This window comes from Sus scrofa, chromosome 3, assembly GCF_000003025.6.
Source record: "Sus scrofa isolate TJ Tabasco breed Duroc chromosome 3, Sscrofa11.1, whole genome shotgun sequence".
Lineage (NCBI taxonomy): Eukaryota > Metazoa > Chordata > Mammalia > Artiodactyla > Suidae > Sus > Sus scrofa.
This window is the reverse complement of record NC_010445.4, coordinates 121873030-121899811: the sequence shown is the minus strand read 5'-3', so window position 1 is coordinate 121899811 and position 26782 is coordinate 121873030. Positions and strand designations below refer to the sequence as shown.

General features: G+C 42.6%; 1 protein-coding gene across 1 annotated transcript in view; it reads right to left on the bottom strand.

Moving 5' to 3' along the window:
* NBAS (neuroblastoma amplified sequence) overlaps nucleotides 1-17078 on the bottom strand; it is a 359592-nt gene extending 342514 nt beyond the window's left edge. Inside the window, 5 exon segments of the mRNA XM_021087823.1 lie at nucleotides 7539-7586; nucleotides 7924-8001; nucleotides 11632-11668; nucleotides 14356-14410; nucleotides 16902-17078. Of these exon segments, the coding sequence (XP_020943482.1) occupies nucleotides 7539-7586; nucleotides 7924-8001; nucleotides 11632-11668; nucleotides 14356-14410; nucleotides 16902-17018 (335 nt within the window). The 5' untranslated portion in view covers nucleotides 17019-17078.

Below are 26782 nucleotides of genomic sequence, written 5' to 3'. Positions count from 1 at the left end.
CACATCCTGGTCTACAAATCCAACCTTGGTAACTTTAAGAAAACTGAAATCATATCAAGCATCTTTTCCGACCACAATGCTATATGACTGAAAATCAACAACAGGAAAAGACTGCAAAAAACACAAACACGTGGAGACTCAACAACATGCTACTAAACAACCAATGGATCACTGAAGAAATCAAAGAGGAAATTTAAAAATACCTGGCAGCAAATGACAACGAAGAGATGACACTCCAAAACCTATGGGATGCAGCAAAACCTGTTCTAAGAGGAAAATTTATAGCAATACAAGCCCACCTCAGGAAACAAGAAAAAGCTCAAATAAACAAGCTAACTTTACATCTAAAGCAGCTCAAGAGAGAAGAACAGACAAGACCTAAAGTTAGTAGAAGTAAAGAAATCATAAAAATCGGAGCAGAAATCAATAAATAGAAACAAAACCATAGAAAAGATTAATGAAATGAAAATCTGGTTCTTTGAAAAGATCAACAAAATTGATAAGCCCTTAGCCAGACTCAGCAAGAAAAAAGGAGAAGACTCAAATCAATAAAATTAGAAATGAGAAAGGAGGAGTCCCCGTCGTGGCGCAGTGGTTAACGAATCCGACTAGGAACCATGAGGTTGCGGGTTCAGTCCCTGCCCTTGCTCAGTGGGTTAACGATGCAGCATTGCCATGAGCTGTGGTGTAGGTTGCAGACGCGGCTTGGATCCCGAGTTGCTGTGGCTCTGGCATCGGCCGATGGCTACAGCTCCGATTCAACCCCTAGCCTGGGAACCTCCATATGCCGTGGGAGCAGCCCAAAGAAATAGCAAAAAGACAAAAAAAAAAAAAGAAAAAAAAAAAAGAAATGAAAAAGGAGAAGTAACAACAGATATCACAGAAATACAAAGGATCATAAGAGACTACCATATGCAACTATACACCAATAAAATGTAAAACCTAGAAGAAATGGACAAATTCTTAGAAAAGTACAATCCTCCAAGACTAAACCAAGATGAAATAGAAAAGATGAATGGACCAATCACAATAACTGAAATTGAAACTGTGATTAAAAAACTTCCAACAAACAAAAGTCCAGGACCAGATGGCTTCACAGGCAAATTCTATCAAACATTCAGAGAAGAGCCAACACCTCTCCTTCTGAAACTATTTCAAAAAATTGCAGAGGAAAGGATACTCCCAAACTCATTCTATGAGGCCACCATCACCCCAGTACCAAAACCAGACAAAGATTCCACAAAAAAAAAAGAAAACTACAGGCCAATTTCACTGATGAACATTGACACAAAAATCCTCAACAAAATACTAGCAAACTGCATCCAACAATACATTAAAAGGATTGTACACCATGATCAAGTGAAATTTATCCCAGGGAGGCAAGGGTTCTTCAATAGCCGTAAATGCATCAGTGGGATACACCACATTAACAAACTGAAGAATAAAAACCATGTGATCTTCTCAATAGATGCGGAAAAAGCCTTTGACAAAATCCAACACCCATTTCTAATAAAAACCTTTCAGAAAGTGGGCATAATGGGAACCTACCTCAACATGATAAAGGCCATATACAACAAACCCACAGCAAACATCATTCTCAATGGTGAAAAGCTGAAAGAATTCCCACTGATATCAGGAACAAGACAAGGATGTCCGCTCTCACCACTACTCTTCAACATAGTTCTGGAAGCCCTAGCCATAGCAATCAGAGAAATAAAAGACATAAAAGGAATCCAAATTGGAAAGGAAGAAGTAAAACTATACCTATTTGCAGATGACACGGTACTATACCTAGAGAGTCCTAAAGACTCTACCAGAAAACTCTTAGAGCTCATCCATGAATTTGGCAAAGTCACAGGATACAAAATCAATACACAGAAATCAACACCATTTCTATACACTAATAACGAAAGAGCAGAAAAAGAAATTAGGGAAGCAATCCTGTTTACCATCACATCCAAAAGAATAAAATACCTAGGAGTAAACCTATCTAAAGAGACAGAAGACCTGTACTCTGAAAACTACAAGCCACTGATGAAAGAAATCAAAGATGACACAAATAGATGGAAAGATATACTATGCTCGTGGATTGGAAGAGTTAATATTATCAAAATTACTATACTACCTAAGGCAATCTACAGATTCAGTGCAATCCCTATCAAATTACCAAGGTCATTTTTCACAGAACTTGAACAAAATATTTTAAAGTTTGTTTGGAAGCACAAAAGACCCAGAATAGCCAAAGACATCCTGAAAAAGAAAAATGGAGCTAGAGGAATCAGGGTCCCAGGCTTCGGACTATACTACAAAGCAACAATCATCAAAACCACATGGTACTGGTACAAAGACAGCAATATAGATCAGTGGAACAGGATAGAAAGTCCAGAATTAAACCCACACACCTACAGCCAACTCATCTATGACAAAGGAGGCAAGAACATACAATGGAGAAAGGACAGCTTGTTCAATAAGTGGTGCTGGGAAAACTGGACAGCCACATGGAAAAGAATGAAAGTAGAACACTCCCTAACACCATGCACAAAAATAAACTCCAAATGGATTAAAGACCTAGATATAAGACCCGACACTATAAAACTCTTAGAGGAAAACATAGGCCAAACACTGATATAAACCACAGCAACATCTTCTCAGATCCACCTATCAGAGTATTGACAACAAACACAAAAATAAACAAATGGGATCTAATCAAAGTTTCTGCACAGCAAAGGAAACCCTAAACAACACAAAAAGAAAATCCACAGAATGGGAGAAAATCTTTACAAGTGAATTGACGGACAAGGGATTAATCTCCAAAATTTATAAACACCTTCTGCAGCTCCACACCAAAAAAAACAAACAACCCCAATCAAAAAATGGGCAGGAGTTCCCGTCGTGGCGCAGTGGTTAACGAATCCGACTAGGAACCATGAGGTTGCGGGTTCGGTCCCTGCCCTTGCTCAGTGGGTTAACGATCTGGCGTTGCCGTGAGCTGTGGTGTAGGTTGCAGATGCGGCTCAGATCCCGCGTTGCTGTGGCTCTGGCGTAGGCCAGTGGCTACAGCTCCGACTAGACCCCTAGCCTGGGAACCTCCATATGCCGCAGGAGCGGCCCAAGAAATAGCAACAACAACAACAACAACAACAACAAGACAAAAAGACAAAAAAAAAAAAAAAAAATGGGCAGAAGATCTAAACAGACAGTTCTCCAAGGAAGACATACAGATGGCCAAGAAACACACAAAAGGATGTTCAACATCACTCATTATTAGAGAGATGAGAATCAAAACCACTCTGAGGTACCACCTTACACCAGCCAGAATGGCCATCATCAAAAAGTCTACAAACAATAAGTGCTGGAGAGGGTGTGGAGAAAAAGGAACACTAGTACACTGTTGGTGGGATTGTAAATTGGTGCAACCACTGTCGAAAGCAGTATGGATATTCCTCAGAAAACTAAAGATAGAACTACCATTTGATCCAGCAATCCCACTCCTGGTCATCTACCCAGAGAAAACCATGACTCGCAAAGACACATGTACTTCAGTGTTCACTGCAGCACTATTTACAATAGCCAAGACATGGAAACAACCTAAATGTCCGTCGACGGAGGAGTGGATCAAGATGTGGTACATATACACAATGGAATATTACTCAGCCATTAAAAAGAACAAAATACCAGCATTTTTTGCAATATGCATGGACCTAGAAACTATCACGCTAAGTGAAGTCAGCCATACAATTAGACACCAACATCAAATGCTTTCACTGACATGTGGCATCTGAAAAAAGGACAGACGGAACTTCTTTGCAGAACAGATGCTGACTCACAGACATTGAAAAACTTATGGTCTCCAGAGGAGACAGTTTGGGGGGTGGGGGGATGTGCTTGGGCTGTGGGATGGAAATCCTGTGAAATCAGATTGTTATGATCATTATACAACTACAGATGTGATAAATTCATTTGAATAATAAAAAATATTAAAATATTTTAAAAATAGGAGTTCCCGTCGTGGCGCAGTGGTTAACGAATCCGACTAGGAACCATGAGGTTGCGGGTTCGGTCCCTGCCCTTGCTCAGTGGGTTAACGATCCGGCGTTGCCGTGAGCTGTGGTGTAGGTTGCAGACGCGGCTCGGATCCCGCGTTGCTGTGGCTCTGGCGTAGGCCGGTGGCTACAGCTCCGATTCAACCCCTAGCCTGGGAACCTCCTGGGAGCGGCCCAAGAAATGGCAGCAAAAACAACAACAACAAAGAGACAAAAGACAAAAAAAAAAAAAAAAATTTTTAAATAAAAGAAAAAATTCAGGCACAGAGTTCCCGTTGTGGCTCAGCAAGATAAGAGCTCAACACAGAGTCCTCGAGGATTTGAGTTTGATCCCTGGCCTTGCTCAGTGGCTTAAGGATCCAGTGTTGCTGTGAGCTGCAGCACAGATCACAGATGTGACTAGGAGCCGGTGTGGCTGTGGCGATGGCACAGGCCATCAGCTGCAGCTCCGGTTCAGCCCCTAGCCCAGGAACTTCCATATGCCGCCGTAAAAAGAAAAAGGAAAAAAAAAAAAAAAAAAATTCAGGCACAGCCACTACTTTTAGCGTTTACTTCAGGTAGTTACCTTGTCCTTTCTCTTTGCTGACCAGCCCACATCTTTGCTCAAAGACACTTCCTCTCAGGTTGCTGCAAAGTAAGCGTGTACGTCTATTTTCAACAAACTGAGTGCCAACTCTGAGCAGGTCAGTATGCTATGCCCCCGGCATCTGCTTCCCCATCCCACTTGCAAACACACCACTTACTCATCAAACATCAACTTAGCACCTATTATCCTCAAAGAAATATAAAAGCACTAGGGGGGTAAAAAAAAAAAAAAAAAAGACAGCCCATGCCTCCAAGGAACACACAGTGTAACTGGAGCTGCAGACTTCAGATCCCATTCACATTGAGTTTTAGGCAAATGGCACCCCCTGGAGTTGTGCAAAGAAGTGGCCCTAAATATCCTGGAGGAAACCCATATGTAAACCAACAGGATACATGGAACTTGGCAAAGGAAATGATCAAAAGGTAGTAGAGACCCGTAGCTGAGTGCATGAGCAGTGCAGCAAGCACAGCTGATTCCAAATCCTTGGGCAAGGTACTTAACCATATTGTGCCAGTGTCCCCACTTCTAAAAGAGAGCAAAATAGCAATACCTACCTCACAGGGCTTCTGCAAGGACTGAGTTAACACACGGAAAGCATTTCAACAGTGCCCAACCTTGTTAGCATTATCTTATCATGAAGTGTAATAATGTATTGATTATATTACGTGCAGCATAAAGGACTGGCACCTCATCAGGGGAAAGGTGAGTCCGTTGGGAATGAGTTTCTGAATGGCTTCCTGATAGAACTGACTCTGCACTATTTAAGAGTCTTTAGCCATACTAAGTTGCAAAGCTTTGGCAAATTAGAGACCAGATGAATAAGATCTCGATAAGCATCACTTCTGTTGCCCAGAAATCTTTCCTTAGGACTCATTCTCAAAGGCATGAGTAAATTCCTAGAGCTGGATATATGTGTAAGTTTCATAAATATTTTACACGCTAACAATCCAGTAGCAAATCCTCTTATGAAAGCAAATAATTTCATTTCATCCCAACTTTTTATTAACAAATTCTAGAAACTCCTGGTCCAACTCTCCGTCACAAACCTACATACCAATCTAATCCCGGCATGCATACACCAATCCTAACACCTAAAATCATTCCATCTGCCTTTTCATTTCATGGGAAAAAGATGGAAATTTTTATCACTACCTGATGTTCGTATAGAAGTCACACCAGGAGCACATTTCTCCAAAATATACATTTCACATCACTGCAGCAAATGGAATACGAAATGCCAGCCCATTTCAATGAACAGTATCAGTTCAAGTACTGTGCCATCTTGATGCTCACTGCTGCGGTTAGAAAAGAGGGCCCTGCCTATGAAAGCCATGCCAGATGAGGTAATGAAGTTTTGAAAGGCTGTCAGTATTGTCAATCATTTCTATCCCGATGATTTGAAGAAGAATCACGGAGCCTTCTGATTTGAAGTTGGTGCCCCAATAGGACAAAGCCCTTTGTCTACTTCTCCAAAAAGTTGAGGGGTCCACGTCTGTTTGGATAAATGGAAAAGGAAATTGCACAAACAGAAAGCTACAACTAATGTGATAAAAACTGAATGCTCACTAATACTGCCTTTAGTCAGTAACAATTAGCAGAAAAAAATTTTGTTTTTTTTTTTTGTTTTTTTGTTTTTTTTGTTTGTTTGTTTGGTTTTTTTTTGGCTTTTTGCTATTTCTTGGGCCGCTCCCACGGCATATGGAGGTTCCCAGGCTAGGGGTCGAATCGGAGCTGTAGCTGCCAGCCTACACCAGAGCCACAGCAACACGGGATCCGAGCCACGTCTGCAACCTACACCACAGCTCATGGCAATGCCGGATCGTTAACCCACTGAGCAAGGGCAGGGACCGAACCCGCAACCTCATGGTTCCTAGTCGGATTCGTTAACCACTGCGCCACGACGGGAACTCCAGAAAAAAATTTTGGATTCTTTTGTTTTCCATAGCCACACCTGTAACACATGGAAGTTCCCAGGTTAGGGGTCAAATGAGAGCTTTAAAGGCTGGCCTACACCACAGCCACAGCCACAGCAGATCTGAGTTGCACTTGAGACCTACACCAGAGCTCGTGGCAACGCCAGATCCCTTACCCATCGAGCAGTACCAGGGATCAAACCTTCATCCTCGTGGATATGGGTAGGGTTGTCCACTGTGCCACAGTGGGAACTCCAAAAAAAAAAAAAAAAACTTTTGACTGGTATCTAGGCATCCTAAAATTTCCTCCTTGTTGCTTATTTTCTGTGGATCTCCATTGCCTGGAGAAAGAAGGAGCCCACAGTTTTAGAGGTGTAACACGTTTAATCTGCTGCTGTTAATTTCCCAAAAAAAGGAACTAATTTTCCTGAATCAGCTGCTATTGCTATGGTTGCCATTCTTTCACAACTGATGCATAACTTAAAAGTACATGGAAAGCCCAGCTTAGAGAAGTCTTCTAGATGTATATGTAACGCCGCTGAGGTCTTAAGAGGACGGATGAGTATCACCGGCCTTAAGTAACATGTAGCCTCAGTCTTCTGCAGCCCCGTAACCCATCTACAGCTTTATGCCAACAGAGGAAAGCAGCCACTACACTTCTTATACCTCCTTGAGCAGCTGCCTTGAACACCTGCTTAGCTGACTCGGCAGCAACCAGACAAACAAGAGTGAGCGTCAGAGTTCTGGAAGACGTGCCTTTGTCTACTAAGAAAATAAAGTTTCTCAGGAGACAGAGTGATCTGGGGAAGCAGGAGGCATACTCTGAAAAAACAACCCTCATCCTTTAATTGGCAGAAGTTGGTGTTTGACACCTAAAAATTACGTGACTTAATAGTAAAATTTTTTTTAAATATGCTCCCTTTAAATATCTTAGTTCCCATTATGTAAAACTTTTCTCAAGGGAAATTTTGAGTATGAATTAATAGTAACAGTTACCTGATCTCCACACACTGATCTTGAACAGCAGCCAAAAGTTTCCCATTGCTTTCATGGGGGAGAAAGAAATTTTCTATATGAATATTTGTAGCAGTCTTCAACATAGACATAATTAAGAAGTTAATCATTTTTTAATTTTTTCACAACATTAATTATCCAACTTTTGACCTTATAATTAGATGAGTATATACATACAAAAGCACACAAAATGATTCAATGCAACTGAATTAACACACTTAAACAATACTAACCATACATACAAAGGGAATTTAAATACACAATAAAAAGCAAGACTGCAGGCCATTAGGATCCCAAGATTGATATCCACAACGGAATTTAAATGCTAATCCAGGTAGAGAAACACATGAATTTTACACATCCTTACCTCGCAAGTACCAAATGCCAGTTTATCTGTTTATTCACCAAACGAACCAGTCCATCAGGGAGCAAAAAAGGTGCAGGGCTGAAACCACAACACATTAACTTAAAATCTAATCATGTCAATTATACTCCAATAAAATGTATTTTTTTAAAAAAAGCGGCACAACATTGTGTTGTGAGCCACGCAGGAAGTCCAAAAAGCGGCACAACATTGTGAATCAATTATACTTTAAAAAAGAAAAAACAAAAAATAAAAAACCTAATCATGAAAACTACATAAAAATAACTAGATATTGTAAGTAGCATATAAATCTGTAGCAAGCTCTAGGGATTTTTTTTCCATTAGAATATAAAAATTGGATATTGCAAATCCCAAACCAAAAGTTACTAAATTTGGATATCTGAAATTTCACCACGTACATTTTTCTATTTCCAAACACATGGTAATGTGTTCAATGATATAAATTTTTATGTTCTTTCTAAGGGAAAGATATTGAGGGTATCAGCGACTTAGCAAAGTAAGCTTGTAAGAAGCCCTTCCTGCAATGCACACCTAGAAATTCTGGCTCAACTCTAACAAAAAAAATTTCTAGTGTACAGCTAAACTCACAAGAAAGAAAGAAAAACCTCCAAGTACTACAAGCGCAAAGAGAACTGAAAGTCAGAATTGTTCAAGGCAAAGAAAGGAGTTAACACCTGGCAGAGGAAATAAGCTGTGGGCCCCAGGAAGGACAGGAGTTGGAAGTGAGACTCCTGCAAAGGCCAGGACCCTCAAATGACTACACTATCAGTCAAAGGAAAACCAGACAAACCTCCCCATGGGTCTTGGGAGATTTCAGAAATCTCATCTCTGCCTGGAATTCTGGTCTGTGGGGGCTGAGAATGAAACCTCCTGTGAACAAATCAAATCCCCAAGTCTGCACCACATGCAACACTGGACTGCAGTTTCACTTGACTCATGTGATGCAAGATTCCCAAGCAGAAGCTCCCAACAGCATCATTCACAAAAAAACATGAGGAAATGATCCACCCTTTGTGAATCAAGTGAGGCAACAAATTAGAGGAGGAACACAAGAACAAGTCAAGAGAATAAGTGGAGAAGAGAAAAAGAAAATAATTTGAGGAGTTCCCGTCGTGGTGCAGTGGAAACAAATCTGACTAGGAACTATGAGGTTTCGGGTTCAACCTCTGGCCTCACTCAGTGGGTTAAGGATCCAGTATTCCCATGAGCTGTGGTATAGGTTGCAGACACAGTTTGGATCCTGTGTTCCTGTGGCTGTGTACGTGTAGGCTGGGAGCTATAGTCTGATTGGACCCCTAGCCTGGGAACTTCCCTATGCCATGGGTGCAGCCCTAAAAAGCAAAAAACAGAGGGAAAATAATTTGACAATTTGACAGAGGTTAGTGGGACAAAAAAAAGAAAAAAAAAAACATTATGGAAATTAAAAAATACAAAAGAGGATTAAAAAACATTAGTAACTGCAGGAGTTCCCATCATGGCTCAGCAGCGGAAATGAATCTGACTAGCATCCATAAGGTTGCAGATTCAATCCCTGGCCTCACTCAGTGGGTTAAGGGTCCTGTATTGCTGTGAGCTGTGGTGTAGGTCACAGACACGGCTCAGATCCCACCTTGCTCTGGTGCAGGCCAGCAGCTGTAGCTCCGATTTGATTTGAACCCTAGCCCGGAACCTCCATATGCCACGGCAGTGTGGCCCTAAAAAAACAAAAAAAAGAAAAAAATATTGTAACATACATCCAACATGTCTATGTTCATTTTTTAAAACAGAAAGTATTTAATGCCATAAGATAGTTACAGAAATATTATAATAAAAATATGAAACATGCACATGAATGGTATGATCAACATAATTTCCCCTGGAGAGGGGTGAAGCAAAGGTGGGGGGGAGCTTCAGATGTAACATCTTGCATAAAAAAAAAAAAAAAAAAAAAAAAAAAGAGGGTGGAGTTCCTGTTGTGGCTCAGGGGAAAGGAACCCAACTAGCATCCATGAAGATGCGGGTTCAATCCCTGGCCTCGCTCACTAGTTTAAGGATCTGGCATTGCCTCGAGCTGCTGTGTAAGTCACAGACACAGCTCAGATCAGGCACTGCTGTGACTGTGGGAGGCTGGCAGCCGCAGCTCTGATTGGACCCCTAGCCTGGGAACTTCCAAATGCCACTGGTGTGGCCCTGGGGGGGGGGGAACTCTGAGGCAAATACGGCAGAATAGCAACAATTATTAATGGCTATAGTTGTTGGCATGTTTATATCACAATTAAAAGAAAAAAAACTTGAAAAAGACACTTGAAGTTATACCTTTAGGTATAATTACCATAAATTCAAGAGCAAAAAACTGAACTGCAAGCTTTTGGAAAGAAGCCTAACATGGGGAAGACTAGAGAATCACCAATTGGTGCCTTCACATCTGTCCACTAGTCAGTGTGGCCAATTCAAAGAAAGGGACTTCCTGGGAGAAACAGACCTCCCGATGCCTGAATAAGGTGTTTACACACAGGACCAGGCTTTTTACCAGAGGGAGGCTCTTGCAAGTCCTGCTTCTCAATAAATAGGCACAGGGCTGTCAAGACCAACCTAAAGAGAAACGTCCTCCGGCATCCCTATCGAGGGTGTTCAGCACGAGCAAGGGCAGCCCAGGAAAAACGGCCTGCCTCTTAGACTGCCCTCCCCACGACCACCTTCTCTCACCCAGTTCTCTTCTCTATTACAACCCACACTCCCCAAAACAAGACAAAATTAAATAAGAAATTTAATTTAGGAGTTCCCCTTGTGGCTCATCAGGTTAAGAACCCAACTAGTATCCATGAGGATACAGGTTCAATCCCTGGCCTCACTCAGTGGGTTAAGGATCTGGCATTGCCACAGCATTCAGCGTAGGTCACAGACGTGGCTCAGATCTGACATTACTGTGGCTGTAAGCCAGCAGCTGCAGCTCTGTTTTGATCCCTAGCCCGGAACTTCCATATGCCACAGGTGCAGCCCTAAAAAGAAAAAAGAAAGAAAAAAAAGAAATTAAATTTACACACAGCAAAAGTAGAAAAACATTGGTGCTAACCCTACCTAAAGAAAAGTCAAAGGTCTCTTTTATAGAACTCTATTATCTCTGCAGCTTTTAAGATTAGTCATCCTTAAGGAAAAAACAATCTATGGTAAATAATTCTATACAACAGCTCCTACTTGTGTATCTGAAAGCACAATTATATCTGTGGTCAGAATAATCATTCCCTTCTTCCTTTTAAGGCTGAAAATTAGCACCAGACCTAAACTTAAAATTCAAAAGAATTTAAAAGTTCTCAAAAACTGAAACCTAAAGAACCTTCACTGAGGCATAGAAACTGAAGGACCATCAGCAAGAGCTGAGACAACAGTAAGAACAAAAAGGTTTTTAAAAAGATAAACAAGCACAGGTCCATCATGGGGCCTTCAAGAAAAGGCTGAGAACACTCAGAGAAAGCAGAAGTTGTCCTGAGATAATAATGACTAAGGGACCGAAATTACTCTACTTCTACTGAGAGAACTTGTCAGGTTAGGCCAAGGGTTTGAAAGGTCTGTTTCATAAACCAGGTTCACCTGAATGTCAGCATCTGTATCACACACAAGATGGGATTCAATTCTGAAAGTTTAGATCATTAATAGGATAATATTGTTTGCATTTGATATTCATACTATTTCTCTGAAGAACTGACCACTCACCTGTACCAGATATATTGGCGGAAAAATAATAAATGATCTGTAATAAAAAGAAACAGCAAAGCCAAATATGAATGAGCTATCCTATAGGAATCATTTTCAGTTTAGACTTATTGATGAAATTAATGAATAAATCTAAAATATATTGTAGATCAAATCATTACAAAACAAGGAAAATACAATTCCTGCAAATATATACACTTATAACCTTTTTTTCATTTTTGTCTCTTCAGTGCCTCACCCACGGCATATGTAAGTTCCCAGGCTACACCACAGCCACAGCCACACCAGATCCAAGCCGTATCTCAACCTACACCAGAGCTCAAAGCAATGCTGGATCCTTAACCCACTGAGTGAGGCCAGGCATTAAGCTTGTGTCCTCTTGGATGCTAGTCAGATTCGTTTCCTGAGCCACATGGGGCTCAGTGTAGGGAACTCCTACACTATAATCTTTACAAGACCATATATTTAAGACTCAAGTTTGTAACATTCAAAACTTAGAAATATTTCCTAACAGTACAAGTAGTAAAAGTGGTTTGAGATGCTAAATTTCACCTAAGAGGCTTTAATAAAACCATGGAGTAGGAGTTACTATAATCACTCTCTGAGACCAAAATATTTGTATAAAGATGAAAATATCCAACTAGGAACCATGAGATTGCGGGTTCCATCCCTGGCCTCGTCCAGTAGGTTAAGGATCAGGTGTTGCCGTGAGCTATGGTGTAGGCCACAGAGGCGGCTCGGATCTGGTGTTGCTGTGGCGTAGACCGGCAGCTATAGCTCCAATTACACCCCCAGCCTGGGAACCTCCATATGCCGCGGGTGTGGCCCTAAAAAGATAAAAGACAAAAAAAAAAAAAAAAAAAAAAAAAATGAAGATACCATTTTGTACTTTACAAAGACTTAAAAAATAATAGTGTCTAAAGCAGGGAAGTTCACAGGAAACAAACTCTAATACATTATTGACAAGTAATGTTTCATGTGATCCCATTTAAAATGTACACAGGGAGTTCCTATTACGGCTCAGCAGGTTATGAATCCGACCAGTACCTGTGAGGATGCAGGTTCCATCCCTGGCCTCGTTCAGTGGGTTAAGGATCCGGTGTTGCCGTGAGCTGTGATGAAGGTCACAGACGTGGCCTGGATCCCGGGTGGCTGTGGCTGTGGTGGAGGCCGGCAGCTGTAGCTCCGATTCACCTCCTACCCTGGGAACTTCCACATGCCGCAGGTACAGCCCTAAAAAACCAAAAGCAAAAGCGAAATAAAATGTACATGTATGTGTGAACATGTATACACAATTATATATATCAATAGCAAAACATCTAAAGGATAAGAGATTCTCTCTCGCAAAATGATCAAATTACTTACTCTAATCTGTGGTTATCTACATTCCCTAAACTTTGTACAATTTTATTACTTGTATATGTTTTCTAAATTTTTCAACTTTCACATTTGTAACAATGAAAATTGAATATGCTGGTGCTTCTTCTAACAAGATACAGTCATTTTACCTTTATCAGAAGATATAGTTAATTTCTAGCACTCAATTCCTTTGGAATTGAATCTTTTTTTCTTTTTTAAAGTTTTATTGAAGTATAGCTGATTTACAATGCTGCGTTAATTTCTGCTGAACAAGATGATTCAGTTATACATACATACACATTCATTCTTTTTCAGCTGAATTTTCTCTTTCTGAGTAGCTGACACTCTCCAGTATAATAAGAATGGGCTTCGGAGAAGTTCCCATCGTGGCACAGTGGTTAACGAATCCGACTAGGAACCATGAGGTTGCGGGTTCGGTCCCTGCCCTTGCTCAGTGGGTTAACGATCTGGCGTTGCCGTGAGCTGTGGTGTAGGTTGCAGACGTGGCTTGGATCCCACGTTGCTGTGGCTCTGGCGTAGGCTGGTGGCTACAGCTCCAATTGGACCCCTAGCCTGGGAACCTCCATATGCCGCAGGAGCGGCCCAAGAAATACCAAAAAGACAAAAAAAAAAAAAAAAAAAAAAAAAAAAAAAAAGAATGGGCTTCAGAGCCAGAAAGACAAACTCCAAATGAAGGACACTGGGTACGTTTCCTCAGCTAAAAAAAATAAATCTGTAATAGCACCTACCTCGCTGGCCTGGTAAAGGACCACATCAATTAACATACAGAAAGCCTCACAGCACAGTTTAAAGGCTAGTGCTCAAGACTTGCGCAGATCCTGTGAGCTCATATGGAAAGTGTCAGTAGTTAAATGAGTGCCTTCGTTAATCAAACTTGAATGACTCGGACCAGATGTGTCTGAAACGCCATGTAAACCACTTAAAACAGTCTGTCACCCTCTTTTCACTTTCAATGTCTATAGATTTTCTGAGACTCATAAGGGTTTGAGTTTCTTCGTTTCTTCTAGAACACATCCAAAGTAGCTAAACTCAGGTCATACTTAAGCTGCATTAAAAATATCTGTTTGCAGACATATGCATACACGTTTGTATACATACATGCAGATTTAGATATAGACATATCACATGTATTTGAAATACATACATTTTTTATAAGATAAAACAGGTAATATTTATACTACTCACTTTTAATCAGGCGCTACATTAGAAGTCAAAAGAACACAATCTGTTTTCATATCCTTAAATGTCCTATAACAGCAGTTATGAATAGGAAAAAATACAAATGGGAAACAAATTACTCCTAATTTATCATTACATGCAGAAAATTAAATAAGCTATACTTACCCCTAATTGCTTTTGTGATTATAAAGGATGCACCATGTTTTCGGTTGCCTCTAGGCTACAAACAGAAAAACAAAAACCAAAAACATTTGAGAATTTTCTAGGAATACTTATCAAAATGTAAAGTTACATTTCTTTGCTAATACTCAAGAGTGCTGAGTACAAGTTACCAGAATTTAGAAACTAATTATAGATACAGAACAAGGAGAAGCAGGACTAGGAAAAGCGGGAGTGCAAGTGAGGGTGGTAGAGTTACAGCCATCTGTCAGAATGAATTTTGCAGGGGAGGACAAGAACTTGTGGGGAAATGTTTCCAAATCAAAACATCAGTGCACAAAAGTCAAGGGCAAAGACCACACTGGTTGCCAGTTCAGCACAGTCTATTTTGGTGGGCTACAGAGGCCGAAAACAAGTTTTGCTTGCAGGAAAAATGGTCATATGGATTAACAAACTCATACCTCAAAGCAAATGTATTGAATGTTGTTTGTATATCCACAGGGAAAAAATGCTGACATCCACACTGATATATAATGATGTATTAAATAATTTCTTAATTAGAGACTAAACAATACCAGGCACAACAAAAACAGTGAGTGAGGTGTACTAACAGTGCTATCAAGAAAGGAAGAATAGCAAAAAAACATTTTTAACAGAGGAGAGTTCCCTGGTGGCTCAGCCGGTTAAGGATCCTGTGTTGACACTGCTGTGGCACAGGTTCCATCCCTGGCCCAGGGCACCATGAGAAAGAAAAAGGAACAATGAACAATGGCCATAAATTAAGTGCAGACAGATATGGCTTAAAAGTATACAAAATTTATTTCAGTCAACAAACATGAATTGCTCTCATTCACTCCATGTTAATTAAGACAGAATTTGGTCCCGGGGAGGGACATAATGATGACAGAGGGAGCCCCGTCGTGGCTCATGGGGAACAAAGCTGACTAATATCCACGAGGATGTAGGTTCGATCCATAGCCTCGATAAGTGGGTCAGGGATCCGGAGTTATGGTGTAGGTCGAAGACAAGGCTCTGATCCTGTGTTGCTGTGGTATAGGCCAGCAGCTGTAGCTCTGATTTGACCCCTAGCTGGAGAACTTCTATATGCTACAGGTGTGGCCCTAAAAAGCAAAAAAAAACAAAAAACAAAAAAGATGAAATAGATGTAGTTCTCTTCCAAGAGCTTGTAGTTCAGTTTACATCAACAGAACCAAACAGATACAAAACAAACAAAAAACTGTTATGAGCTTTCAGTGTAAATAGATGCTGTGCTCATTTAATCACTTTATCTTGTCAAGCATTCTGAAACATTATTTTAACTAACCAGTGAGGGCTGAGTGGAAACTTAACCAATGGCAGCAGCAACAGCTTCCTAGTTGCATAGTCTATAGATAGTCACATTGTTCAAGACAAAGAAACAAAGTAAATACTTGAAAAACAACAACATAAGAGGATCTCTGTGGCTTATAAAACAAATTATTCAAGACAAGCACAAACTGCAGTGGGAAGGAGGTTAAAGGAAAACAAACTTTACAGGAGAAGTAGGAGAATGCGTACTTTCTCCAGTAAAGAAATACAGAAAAGTTGTAAGTAAGAATTCATATGGGCTGGACTCTATGCCCACCCATGATCTTTAAAAAAAGTCCTTTTTGATCTTCCTGCATGTTCTGAGCTTACAACAGTGACTGGCACGCATTGAACAGTAAGTATGTTGAATCAAAGTAGATTCCTGGTTCCTGCTCTTCACCCTGTGCCGGGGAGGCCCTCTCTGAAACTTACAACCCAAGGTCAAGATAACCAACCCCTACGACCCCTTTGCTAGCAAAGACCCCAGTCCCTGCTCAATAGCCTCTAATTTCACTCCCCAGGGCATTTTGTTCACCCTGCTATTACAGCTCGTATTACCCTAAGTGATGGAAACCGTTTACTACATTGTCTTCCCTCTAGACTGCATCCGACAGTTATTCACCTCTGTAAGCCCAGCACCTGCCACAGTATCTGGGACATGGACATGACACACACATATATTTATCAAATGCTTGTTCTCTGAAATGCACAAGAACTAACGGAACTGGGGCCCAAATAGGCGTACAAGTTTGATGCAGCGCTCCACGGCAGCCCATCAGCTGCTGAGAAGACTGTAGGATCCTGGAAAATCCTCCCACTGCAGATGAGGATCTGCCCTGGCCAGCCCTAGCTGGCCCGCGGGAAGGGACCGCAGAAGAGTCTAGATATGAGAAGGATCCCCGAGTCCAGCACTGCGCCTCCCCTCCAAGCAGAGGCGGTGAAACTGAGAACCAGAGTGGGAAGGTGCGTGTCTCAAACCCCCGAAAACCCAACTTTGCAGCTCAGGAGGAATCCCAGGAAAACCCACTCGGGGGGACCCAGACCCCCTACTACCCACGGCGCCGTTGCCAGGACGACCGCACAAGCCGCCAAGCCCTGCTCCCCCGCCCACCCGGCGCCACTCTCCTACGTGGCTCTTGCTACGTGGCTCTGCCGGTGCAGCGTCCACGCCAGGCTGGCTGCAGCCCTCGACGAGCCTGGTTCACCTGTACTTCTGTCTCCGGGGGCCACTCGGTGTTGACCAACAAGTCATAGAGGATCGTCTCCTCCTCGCCCTCCGCTGAGCCTTGATTCACAGCCGGCGCTGACTCGGAGGCCGCCATGTTTGGCCGGGGCCAAGCTGGTGAGGGAGGAGCACTACGGCGAGCCGCGGCGACCAAAAGGCCCTGGCCGCGCAGCTTTTAATTCACGGGGAAAGGGGTGGAGTTAATTGGAGGTGGGAAGGAAAGATGGGCTTAACCCTTTTATGACTAGGAGGTACCCTGTCTATTGGCTCTCTGGAGTTAGCATCTGATCCCGCTGAGCTCTGTTCATTAATTGCATGAGATCTGCCTAGGCTGAGCCTCTCATATTGTCATCCTCTATAAAACAAAAATGAAAGAAGTATCTCCCGGAGATCTAGCTAGCATTTATGTCCTGGTGGCCTAACACATAGAAAGAGTACAAAAGTGGTTTTTAAATAAACACCCCAAAAGTTACCCAATGCAACAGATTAAACCAATGAAAGGTATCAGAGGAATGATGCTGAAGGAGCTCAGAAAAAGAAAACCAGAGGGTCTAGGGGCCTTCCCGGAGGAAGTTGGAGCCTATCCAGGGTCTTTAACAAGAGTTAAAATTCAATTAAGTGGAATGAATTTGAGGGGAGCATTGCAAGTAGGGGGAAGTGGGGTGAGCAAAGACAGAGGCAGAAATATCTAGTTGAAAGCACAAACAGCTGACTAGAACCCAAGTCTTGAAAGGGTGCGAGTGCCATAAAGTTGAAATAAGATGTTGAGGACCTACCTGCAGGTCCAGTCTCATTTGTTCATTCAACAAGGGCCTCTCTGGGGAAAGCGCTGTACTGTAAGCAGAGCCTATTGAAACCTGAATGAATACACTGTGTCCAGTGAACCAGCACCGTGTCACATTCAAAAGAAACAAATACTGAAGATTTGTTGCAGGAATTACCTTGCATAATATCCCTCCAGATGCATTAGGCAGAGATGCAATTAGAAACCTCTGCCAGGAAGCCTCAGGCTCCCATTTCTCTCAAAGTTAAATGACCTTACAGCAAGCCGTCCATGACCTGCCTACACTACCTGCCTGCTCCCCCACCACCTTCAGCCACACTGGCCTAACTCTCTTTTTTTTTTTTTTTTTTTTTTGCTATTTCTTACGGCATATGGAGGTTCGGTTGAATCGGAGCTGTAGCCACTGGCCTATGCCAGAGCCACAGCAACGCGGGATCCGAACCGCGTCTGCAACCTACACCACAGCTCACGGCAACGCCGGATCGTTAACCCACTGAGCAAGTGCAGGGACTGAACCCGCAACCTCATGGTTCCTAGTTGGATTCGTTAACCACTGCGCCACGACGGGAACTCCCCAGGCCTAGCTGTTTCTGAACACACCAGACACACATCTGCATCAAGGACTTTGCGAAGGCTGTTCTCTGTTTGGAAGGCTTTCTACCTGCTATTTACCCCTCTCTCCCTCATCACAGAGTTTTTGCCAAATGCCTTCTCTGTGAAGCCTTCCTTGATGGCTCACTTTAAATTTGCAACTACCTTCCCTGAACTCCAGCACACCAGATCTGCTTTACCCACTCTCCTTATCACACCTGTCATTACCTGAAATGCTGTATCATTTGTATTTTATTACATTCATTTATTGTCGGTCCAAAACAAACATTGTTTATTTACTGTCAGAGCCCAGTAAAATGTAGCCTCTGCCAGAACAGAGTGCTCTACTATGTACATATAGATGCTAAAATACAAAAATGTCAGCTTTCCACCTGTGTAAGGGAAAATCCAGTTCTTGCCTACAGTGTTTTGCCCTGAGAATCTACTTCACTTCTTACGCAAAGCTCTTCACATCTGAAACGGCTGCGCACCAAACCAGCAAGGGGTCCAAGAATTCATTTCAATTCTGACACTATCTACCTGGAGATAGTTATCAGTTCTACAAGTTAAAGTCTTAGTCTCGCAAGACTAACTCCCACCACACACGGAATTCAGACATAATCAGCTGTGCTTCTGACTAGCTACAGATTGAACATTCCAAACCACCCCCCTTTCTTGGGTTCAGTTAACTTGTTAGAGTAGCTCACCAAACTCTAGGAGACGTTTTTTTTTTAAAGATTTACTAATGGACACAGATGAACAGCCAGATGAAGAAATACAAAGAGGGAGGTCTGGGAGTGTCCTGAGCACAGGAGCATCTGTTCTGGTGGAGTTGAAGTGCATCACCCTCCCGGTGTGGGGGGTTCTCAGAAGCCTCTACTGTTGGGGAGTTCCCTTGCGTCACAGGTAGTTAAGGATCCAGCGTTGTCAATGCAGCCACTCCAGTCGATGCTGTGATTTGATCTCTGGCCTGAGAACTGCCCCGTGCCATGGGCGTGGCCTGAAAAAGGCAGCTCCTGCTGTTGGGATTTTTATGGAAGCTTCCTTACGTAGGTGTGATCAATTATTAATTCCATCTGGAGCCCCTCTCCCTCTCTGAAGGATGGAGGAGGTGGAAACTAAAAATGCAAATCTTCTAATCACGGCTGGGTCGTCCACTTAACCAGCTGCCATTCAGAAGCCAATTCAGTCGACTCCTTAGAATAAAAGATGCACCTAGTACTTATCAGTTAGGAATTTTAGGAGCCCAGTGTCAGGGGTCAAAGACAAATATTAGAACAAGAGATGCTCCTAGTATTCTTTTTCTTTCTTTTTTTTTTTTTTTTTTTTTTTTTTTTTTTTTTTTTTGAGTAGCACCTGCAACACATGGAAGTTCCCAGGTAGGGGTAGAATCAGAGCTGCAGCTGCCAGCCTCCACCACACCCACAACTATACCAGATCTGAGCCTCGTCTGTGACCCATGCCATAGCTCATGGCAGCACCGGACCCTTGACCTGAGCAAAGCCTGAGATCGAATCTGCATCCTTATAGCTACTAGTTGGGTTCACTTTCCACTGAGCCACAATGGGAAACTCTGCTCCTAGTATTCTCATCACTTAAGAAATTACAAGGGTTTTAGGAGCTCCATGCCAGGAACCAGGGTCAGAGATCCATGTATAATTTTCTTTCTTTATCTCACAGATGTTATATACTGCCCTGCCAAATCCGTAGAATTTATAACGGTGCCTGGCCCAAAGCAGAGGACAAACATATATGATTTGTTGACTACATGAAAAACGCTCCAAAAAGCCTTTTTTACACACAGGGTCCTCCAAGTACATCTCTCCACAGCAGCTGTGTCTTTTTATCAAATCCCCAACTGCAAGCACCAGACATCCCCTCCCCCATCCCACTCAGGTTGGCAAGCTGCACAGGCTCAGGAAGTGCTTCTTCCATCGCCTGCTGCAGAATATGAAGAGGTAGGAACACCGTTCACAGGGAAGAACTACAGTGGGGGGGGGGGTATCCCAGACCTCAGTATTGCACACCTCGTCTCCTTGGCACTTTACTCCTCTTCCCTATCTCATCCTCTCTCGGGTAGGAATTGAGATTGCAATTTCTTCACTGTCTCCACCTGATCAGCACAACCACAGCCGGGAGGTAACAGGCCAAGCTGACAAAGGATGCTTCCTTCTTAGCTGGTATTTGAAGGACACAAGGACAGACACAATCAAGAATTTTTTTTCTTCTTTTACTATCATCACACTGTGTTTATTGCTTTATCCATCCTCACCCTTGCCCCATGTCCCATGGTGGGTACATCAGAACGGGAAATATAAGGCCATGCCTCTAGGGGCTGATAGTGTCAAAAAACAAAAGCACAGGGAGAAACAGTGCTATTTAGAAAATGACTAGACATTTAACTCGGAGCAATTCCTGGAAGGAAAGTTCTACTACCAGAGGCACTCAGAGCAGATGAGCAGATTATAAAGCCTTTGTCACCCCTAAATAAAATCCAGAATATTCCTGGGAGGGGAAGAAGGTGGTAAGAATACATAGGTCCTGAGAGGAACCCCAGCTGGAAACCATCAGGCCCTGGGGTTGGATAGACAGGGGATCAGAGCTCAAATCCAAGTTCAGCTGAGTCAAAGGAATAGGATGATTTAAGGTTGGGTGGTTGAGGTCAAATGGCTAATGGATCTTATTTACAGTGACTTGTTGTCCAAACCGAGACACATTTGAAAAGGAAAGGGGATGATTTTAATAATGATTTTAATAATTCCATCTGGAGCCCCTCTCCCTCTCTGAAGGATGGAGGAGGTGGAAACTAAAAATGCAAATCTTCTAATCACGGCTGGGTCGTGGAGCATGGGCATGACACAGGACTGTCCTGGACAAACCCAGATGATGGTCACACTGCAGGAGGGTGGCTGATTTGATGAAGAGACCTGGCCATGCATGAGGACAGCAGACTCTTCAGCAGAACCCTCTTCTCCTCTCTCCCTCTGCCCATGATGACAGCTGTCGTGGTGTCTGCACAGGGGGCCTTTGGCTCTGGGAGAACTGCTCCAGGATCTCTTCCTCTCCTCCATCAGATAATTCTCTGGGGGCTGCCAGGCCCCAGACTCTGCCTTCTTGATCCAAGTCTTTCCACTCAAGGAGCCTCATTCCCCTGGCTGCAAGGATTTGGGCAGAGAATTCTTCCCTGCAATTTATTTTATTTATTTTTTTTAAGATGTAAGTAGAGGAAAAAAGCACCTTTTCTTTTTGGATCACAAAGTTTGAAGAAGACAAATTGGAAGTTGTTAGCAGCCAAGGGAAAGCCTGTCCTCGTGGTAAGAGAATGAAATCAGGAACAACAGAGCTATTGGACATTAACGTGCCTGAAACAAGTGCCACCTGCATGCGTCCATCTTCCCCATCAAGTGGGCCAGTGCATTCACCTTGAGCTAATTTGAGTTTCAGTGCCCTGAAACCACTTCTCTCTTGATATTTCTATCAGCGGATTTTGCAGATTTTTTTTTATTCAAAGTAGATTTGATTTACAATCTTCCGTCAATTTCTGCTGTACAGCAAAGTGACCCAGTCATACATATATATACATTCTTTTTCTCACATTATCTTCCATCATGTCCTGTGACAAGTGCTTGGATATAATTCCCTGTGCTATGCAGCAGGACCTCATTGCCTAGCCATTCTAAACGTAATAGTTTGCATCTACTAAGCCCAAACTCCCTGTCCATCCCACTCCCTCCCTCTCCCCCTTGGCAACCACTGGTGTGTTCTCTATGTCTGTGAGTCTGTTTCTGTTCTGTAGATAGGTTCTTTTGTGCCCCATTTTGGATTCCACATATACCTAATTCAGAATCGAATGGATGGACCTGTGATGTTGCTTCCAGGTTATTAGCTAACAATACGTGGATGGTATTGCTACATTAATACATCGAGAGTATTCATGGCTTATAGAGAATTGACATCCTCACTGCCAATACTTATGTGGATAAACAGAAACTCTGGAGAGAGATTCAGATTCCCATTTCACAGATGAGGAAACAGAAGCTTAGAGAATCCTAAGATCACAACAGAACCATTCAAACACATGCTTCAGGCGTTGGCCATGCCGTCCTTCTTACCGCAGCACATCAGAGGGAATACAGATGAAGCATTTAGATGACTGAAAGTGGAAATAATGGTTGACCAGAAGCACAAACACGTGGGATGGGAGTAGTACCAGCCAGTTCCATAGAGGGGAAACTAAATATATATGAGTTTGGTTGCCATGTACTTCTGTGGTCATCTAACCAACTTCTTCATTTAACTGAGGGTCCCTGTCTGGTCTGAAGATATTTTAAGTCTCTATAAGTCATCGTAAAAGGAAAAATTAGGAGTCCCTTTGTGGCTCAGCAGGTTAAGGATCCAGCATTGTCCCTGCAGTGGCTTGGGTCACTTCTGTGGCACAGTTTCAATCCCTGGATTGGGAACTTCCACCTGCTGTGGGCATGGCCCAATAAGTAAATACATAAATAAAAATGAAAGGAAACATTATGTTTTCCAAATAACCCACACCAGTGGTAACTCTGCAAGCTACCTAAGGAAATAAGACTGAAGTAAAAATTGAGGCAATTGCAAAAGAAACATAATAATAATGATGGCTACATTTTGTGTACTTATTCTGCTCCAAGCACTGAGCCATGTACTTTGTTATACCTTATCATGCTCCTGTTTACAGTGCTGCAAGGAAAGGGTTAATATCCTTATAGATGGGGAAACTGAGGCTCTGAATCATTGTCACCCACACAAGGTTACACACGGGTAACAGCGAAGCCAAAATCGAAACACAGTTTTTGTCTAATGTTCAAATAATTGATAGAGAAGCTACTATGATAGACCCATTTTATTTTATTTATGTATTTGTTTGTTTTCTGCTTTTAGCTTTTTAGGGCCGCACCCATGGCATATGGAAGTTCCTGGGCTAGAGGTCAAATTAGAGCTGTAGCTGTCGGCATACACCCCAGCCACAGCAACACAGGATCCAAGCTGTGTCTGCAACCAACACCACAGCTCACCGCAGAAACAGATCCTTAACCCAACGAGCAAGTCCGGAGATCAAACCCACGTCCTCATGGTTACTAGTCGGGTTCCTTACCCATGAGCCACAACAAAACTCCCCATCGACCTGTTTTAAGCAGAAGTAACTGATGTTTTTATAAGTCTTTGATGAGGGAAAGGAAAACAGAACAAAACAAAAAAAACCAGAAAATTTCCCCCTTTCCTTCCTGTTCTCACAGCTTATCAAGTATGCCTCAATGGAACTAAAATAAAATTATCCTCCACTTTGCTGATGGCCATACACATTTCTACCTTAGAACCAGACAAAAATGACTTAACATGTCACATAAAGGAATGATTTTTCTCCTCTTAATTCTTCCAACCGGAGCTCTAAGTGATGGGCTCATTTTGTACGAACTCAGCCTGTTAACTCCCTTCAGCTAAAAAGCCCATTAAGCCAAAAGCCCTTAGTGATTCGGCTTTTAACCCTTCACACGTCTGCCTGTTAGAGACCTCGGAGATCCGTTCCTCACGTGATGTTGCTTCCATTTCAATGGGAAATTGCGTTCATGAAATTGAATTTGGACATTTAAGTGCTGCCTGTTGGAGATATCATACATGGGTACTTGATTGAATGGTAAACTCTTTATTATGGAATGCTAGCTCTTTATGAAGAGAATAAATTTTAATAGTAATAATAAAATAATATGGAGAGCAACTCAAGACATTCTATTTCCCTTAGAAAGCCTGAGGAATCCCAGCCAATCCTTCTATAAATATTCGAAGACTGCCATAATATCTCTTGGCAGGCAAACAGACGTCATAAAGTTGAAGCATGGCATTAGCAGAGAAGAAATCTCCGGCCCCTGCTTAAAGCTCATTTACTCTAATTCACTGCACAGTTCACACAGGCCATTTTCACCACTCTTCCCACTCACAAATCACATGGAACAACAAACTGGGGAATAGGCCTTACCAGAGTCACACATCATCACAGATGCAAAAATGAGCAGCAAGTGGAAGAGGTGGGAGCAAAAAAAATTGGTAAAAAGAAAAAAAAAAATACATTGGCAAATGAATCAGGCTTTGACTTATTACTAAGAATAGCTCTTTTGTTTTATTTGGTTTCAAAACAAAAGTAAATGGGAGTTCCTGTTGTGGCTCAGCGGTAGACAACCTGACTAGTATCCACGAGGACAAGGGTTCAATCCCTGGCCTTGCTCAGTGGGTCGGGGATCTGGCATTGCCGTGAGCCGTGGTGTGAGTCTCAGACGCAGCTTGGCTCTGGTGGTGTTGTGGCTGTGGCGGTGGCTGGCAGCTACAGCTCCTGTTGGACCCCAGCCTGAGAACTTCCATACTTCCATCTGCTGCACCTGTGGCCCTAAAAAGTGAAAAAAAAAGAAAAGAAAAGATCCATTATCAAATATGCTTGGAAGGATCAAAAAATAAGATGGGAGTTCCTGTCGTGGCGCAGTGGAAACGAATCCAACTAGGAACCATGAGGTTGCAGAGTTTGATCCCTGGCCTCACTCAGTGAGTTGAGGATCCGGCATTGCGGTCAGCTGTGGTGTAGGTGGCAAATGCAGCTTGAATCCAGTGTTGCTGTGGCTGTGGTGTAGGCCTGCAGCAACAGCTCTGATTGGACCCCTAGCCTGGGAACCTCCATATGCCGTGGGTGCGGCCCTCAAAAGACAAAAGACAATAAATAAATAAATATGAATTAACAGATAGATGAGATGAACAAAGGGAAAGACATACCCTAAAACAATGGTGGAAAAAATACTGATAGAATCTCAGTGGTGGGTACATGAGTTGTTTACTATAAAATTCTTTCACCTTTGCTGTCTTTGAAAACGGTCTTAACGAAATACCGAAGGGAAAAGGTAAATCTATAATTTTCGATAGCACGAAAAAGGGATACAGGAAGGAGACTCCAATAAATAGTATGATAAAATCCTTTCTGATTTGGGAGCAGGCTTGGGATTCTAAATATCTCCAGATGTTGATAGAAAAACTTTGTATTAATGATATACTTTGCCTGAAAGAAAGCAATAATAACATGCATCTTCTAAACCATAGAACAGAATTTAAAAATAAAGGAAACTATCCATTTGAGACTGGGAAGGACAGAATAAATAAAGATAAACGAGGATAAAGAGAAAGTCCTCCCATTGGAACAAGGTGGTACAATATCCATTACACTAACACACACCACGCACTCCCACGAGCATCCACCTGCATACCTCACACACACACACACACCACGCACCACGCTCTCTTCCAACTTGCCTGGTCTCATAAAGAGTAATTTTAGCAGTTTGGAATATCATTGTTTCCCTGCTCCTTCCGTTTTTTTGTTTTGTTTTGTTCTGTTTGCTTTTTAGGGCCGAACCCGAAGCATCTGAAGGTTCCCAGGCTAGGGGTCGAATCAGAGCTATAGGCGCCAGGCCTTCCCCAGAGGCACAGCAACACAGAATCTGAGCCACGTCTGTGACCTACACTACAGCTTATGGCAACGCCGGATCCTTGACCCCCTGAGCAAGGCCAGGGATCGAACCTGCAGCCTCATGGTTCCTAGTCGGATTCGTTTCTGCTGCGCAACAATAGGAACTCCTCATTTATTTTAATCAGTCATTACATTTGCAGATATTACCGGACACCAATTCTTTTTTTTTTTTTTTTTTTGTCTTTTTGCCATTTCTTGGTCCACTTCCGCGGCATATGGAGGTTCCCAGGCTAGGGGTCGAAGCAGAGCTGTACCTGCCGGCCTACGCCAGAGCCACAGCAACGTGGGATCCGAGCCGTGTCTGCAACCTACACCACAGCTCACGGCAACAGCCGGATCGTTAACCCACTGAGTAAGGCCAGGGATCGAACCTGCAACCTCATGGTTCCTAGTCGGATTCGTTTCTGCTGCGCCACAACAGGAACTCCTCGTTTATTTTAACCAGCCATTACATCTGCAGATATTACCGGACACCATTCTCTTTATTTTTTTAATTTTTTTTATTATTATTATTACTATTATTTTGTCTTATTGCTATTTCTTGGGCCGCTCCCGAGGCATATGGAGATTCCCAGGCTAGGGGTTTAATCGGAGCCATAGCCACCAGCCTACACCAGAGCCACAGCAACGCGGGATCCGAGCCGCGTCTGCAACCTGCACCACAGCTCACAGCAACGCCAGATCATCAACCCACTGAGCAAGGGCAGGAACTGAACCTGCAACCTCATGGTTCCTAGTCGGATTCATTAACCGCTGTGCCACGACGGGAACTCCCACCATTCTCTTTAGACATATGTTGGACCTCTGTAGCCTCTGTGTGTTACAGCCTCCCTCTCATACTTGAGCTTTTTGTGTGTATTTCTGCTCTGTCTTCAGGATCATTTCTTTATTTGTCTCAGGTTTCAGCTTAGTCTATATTTAATCTTTCTAACAAGTTTTTCATATCAACTAT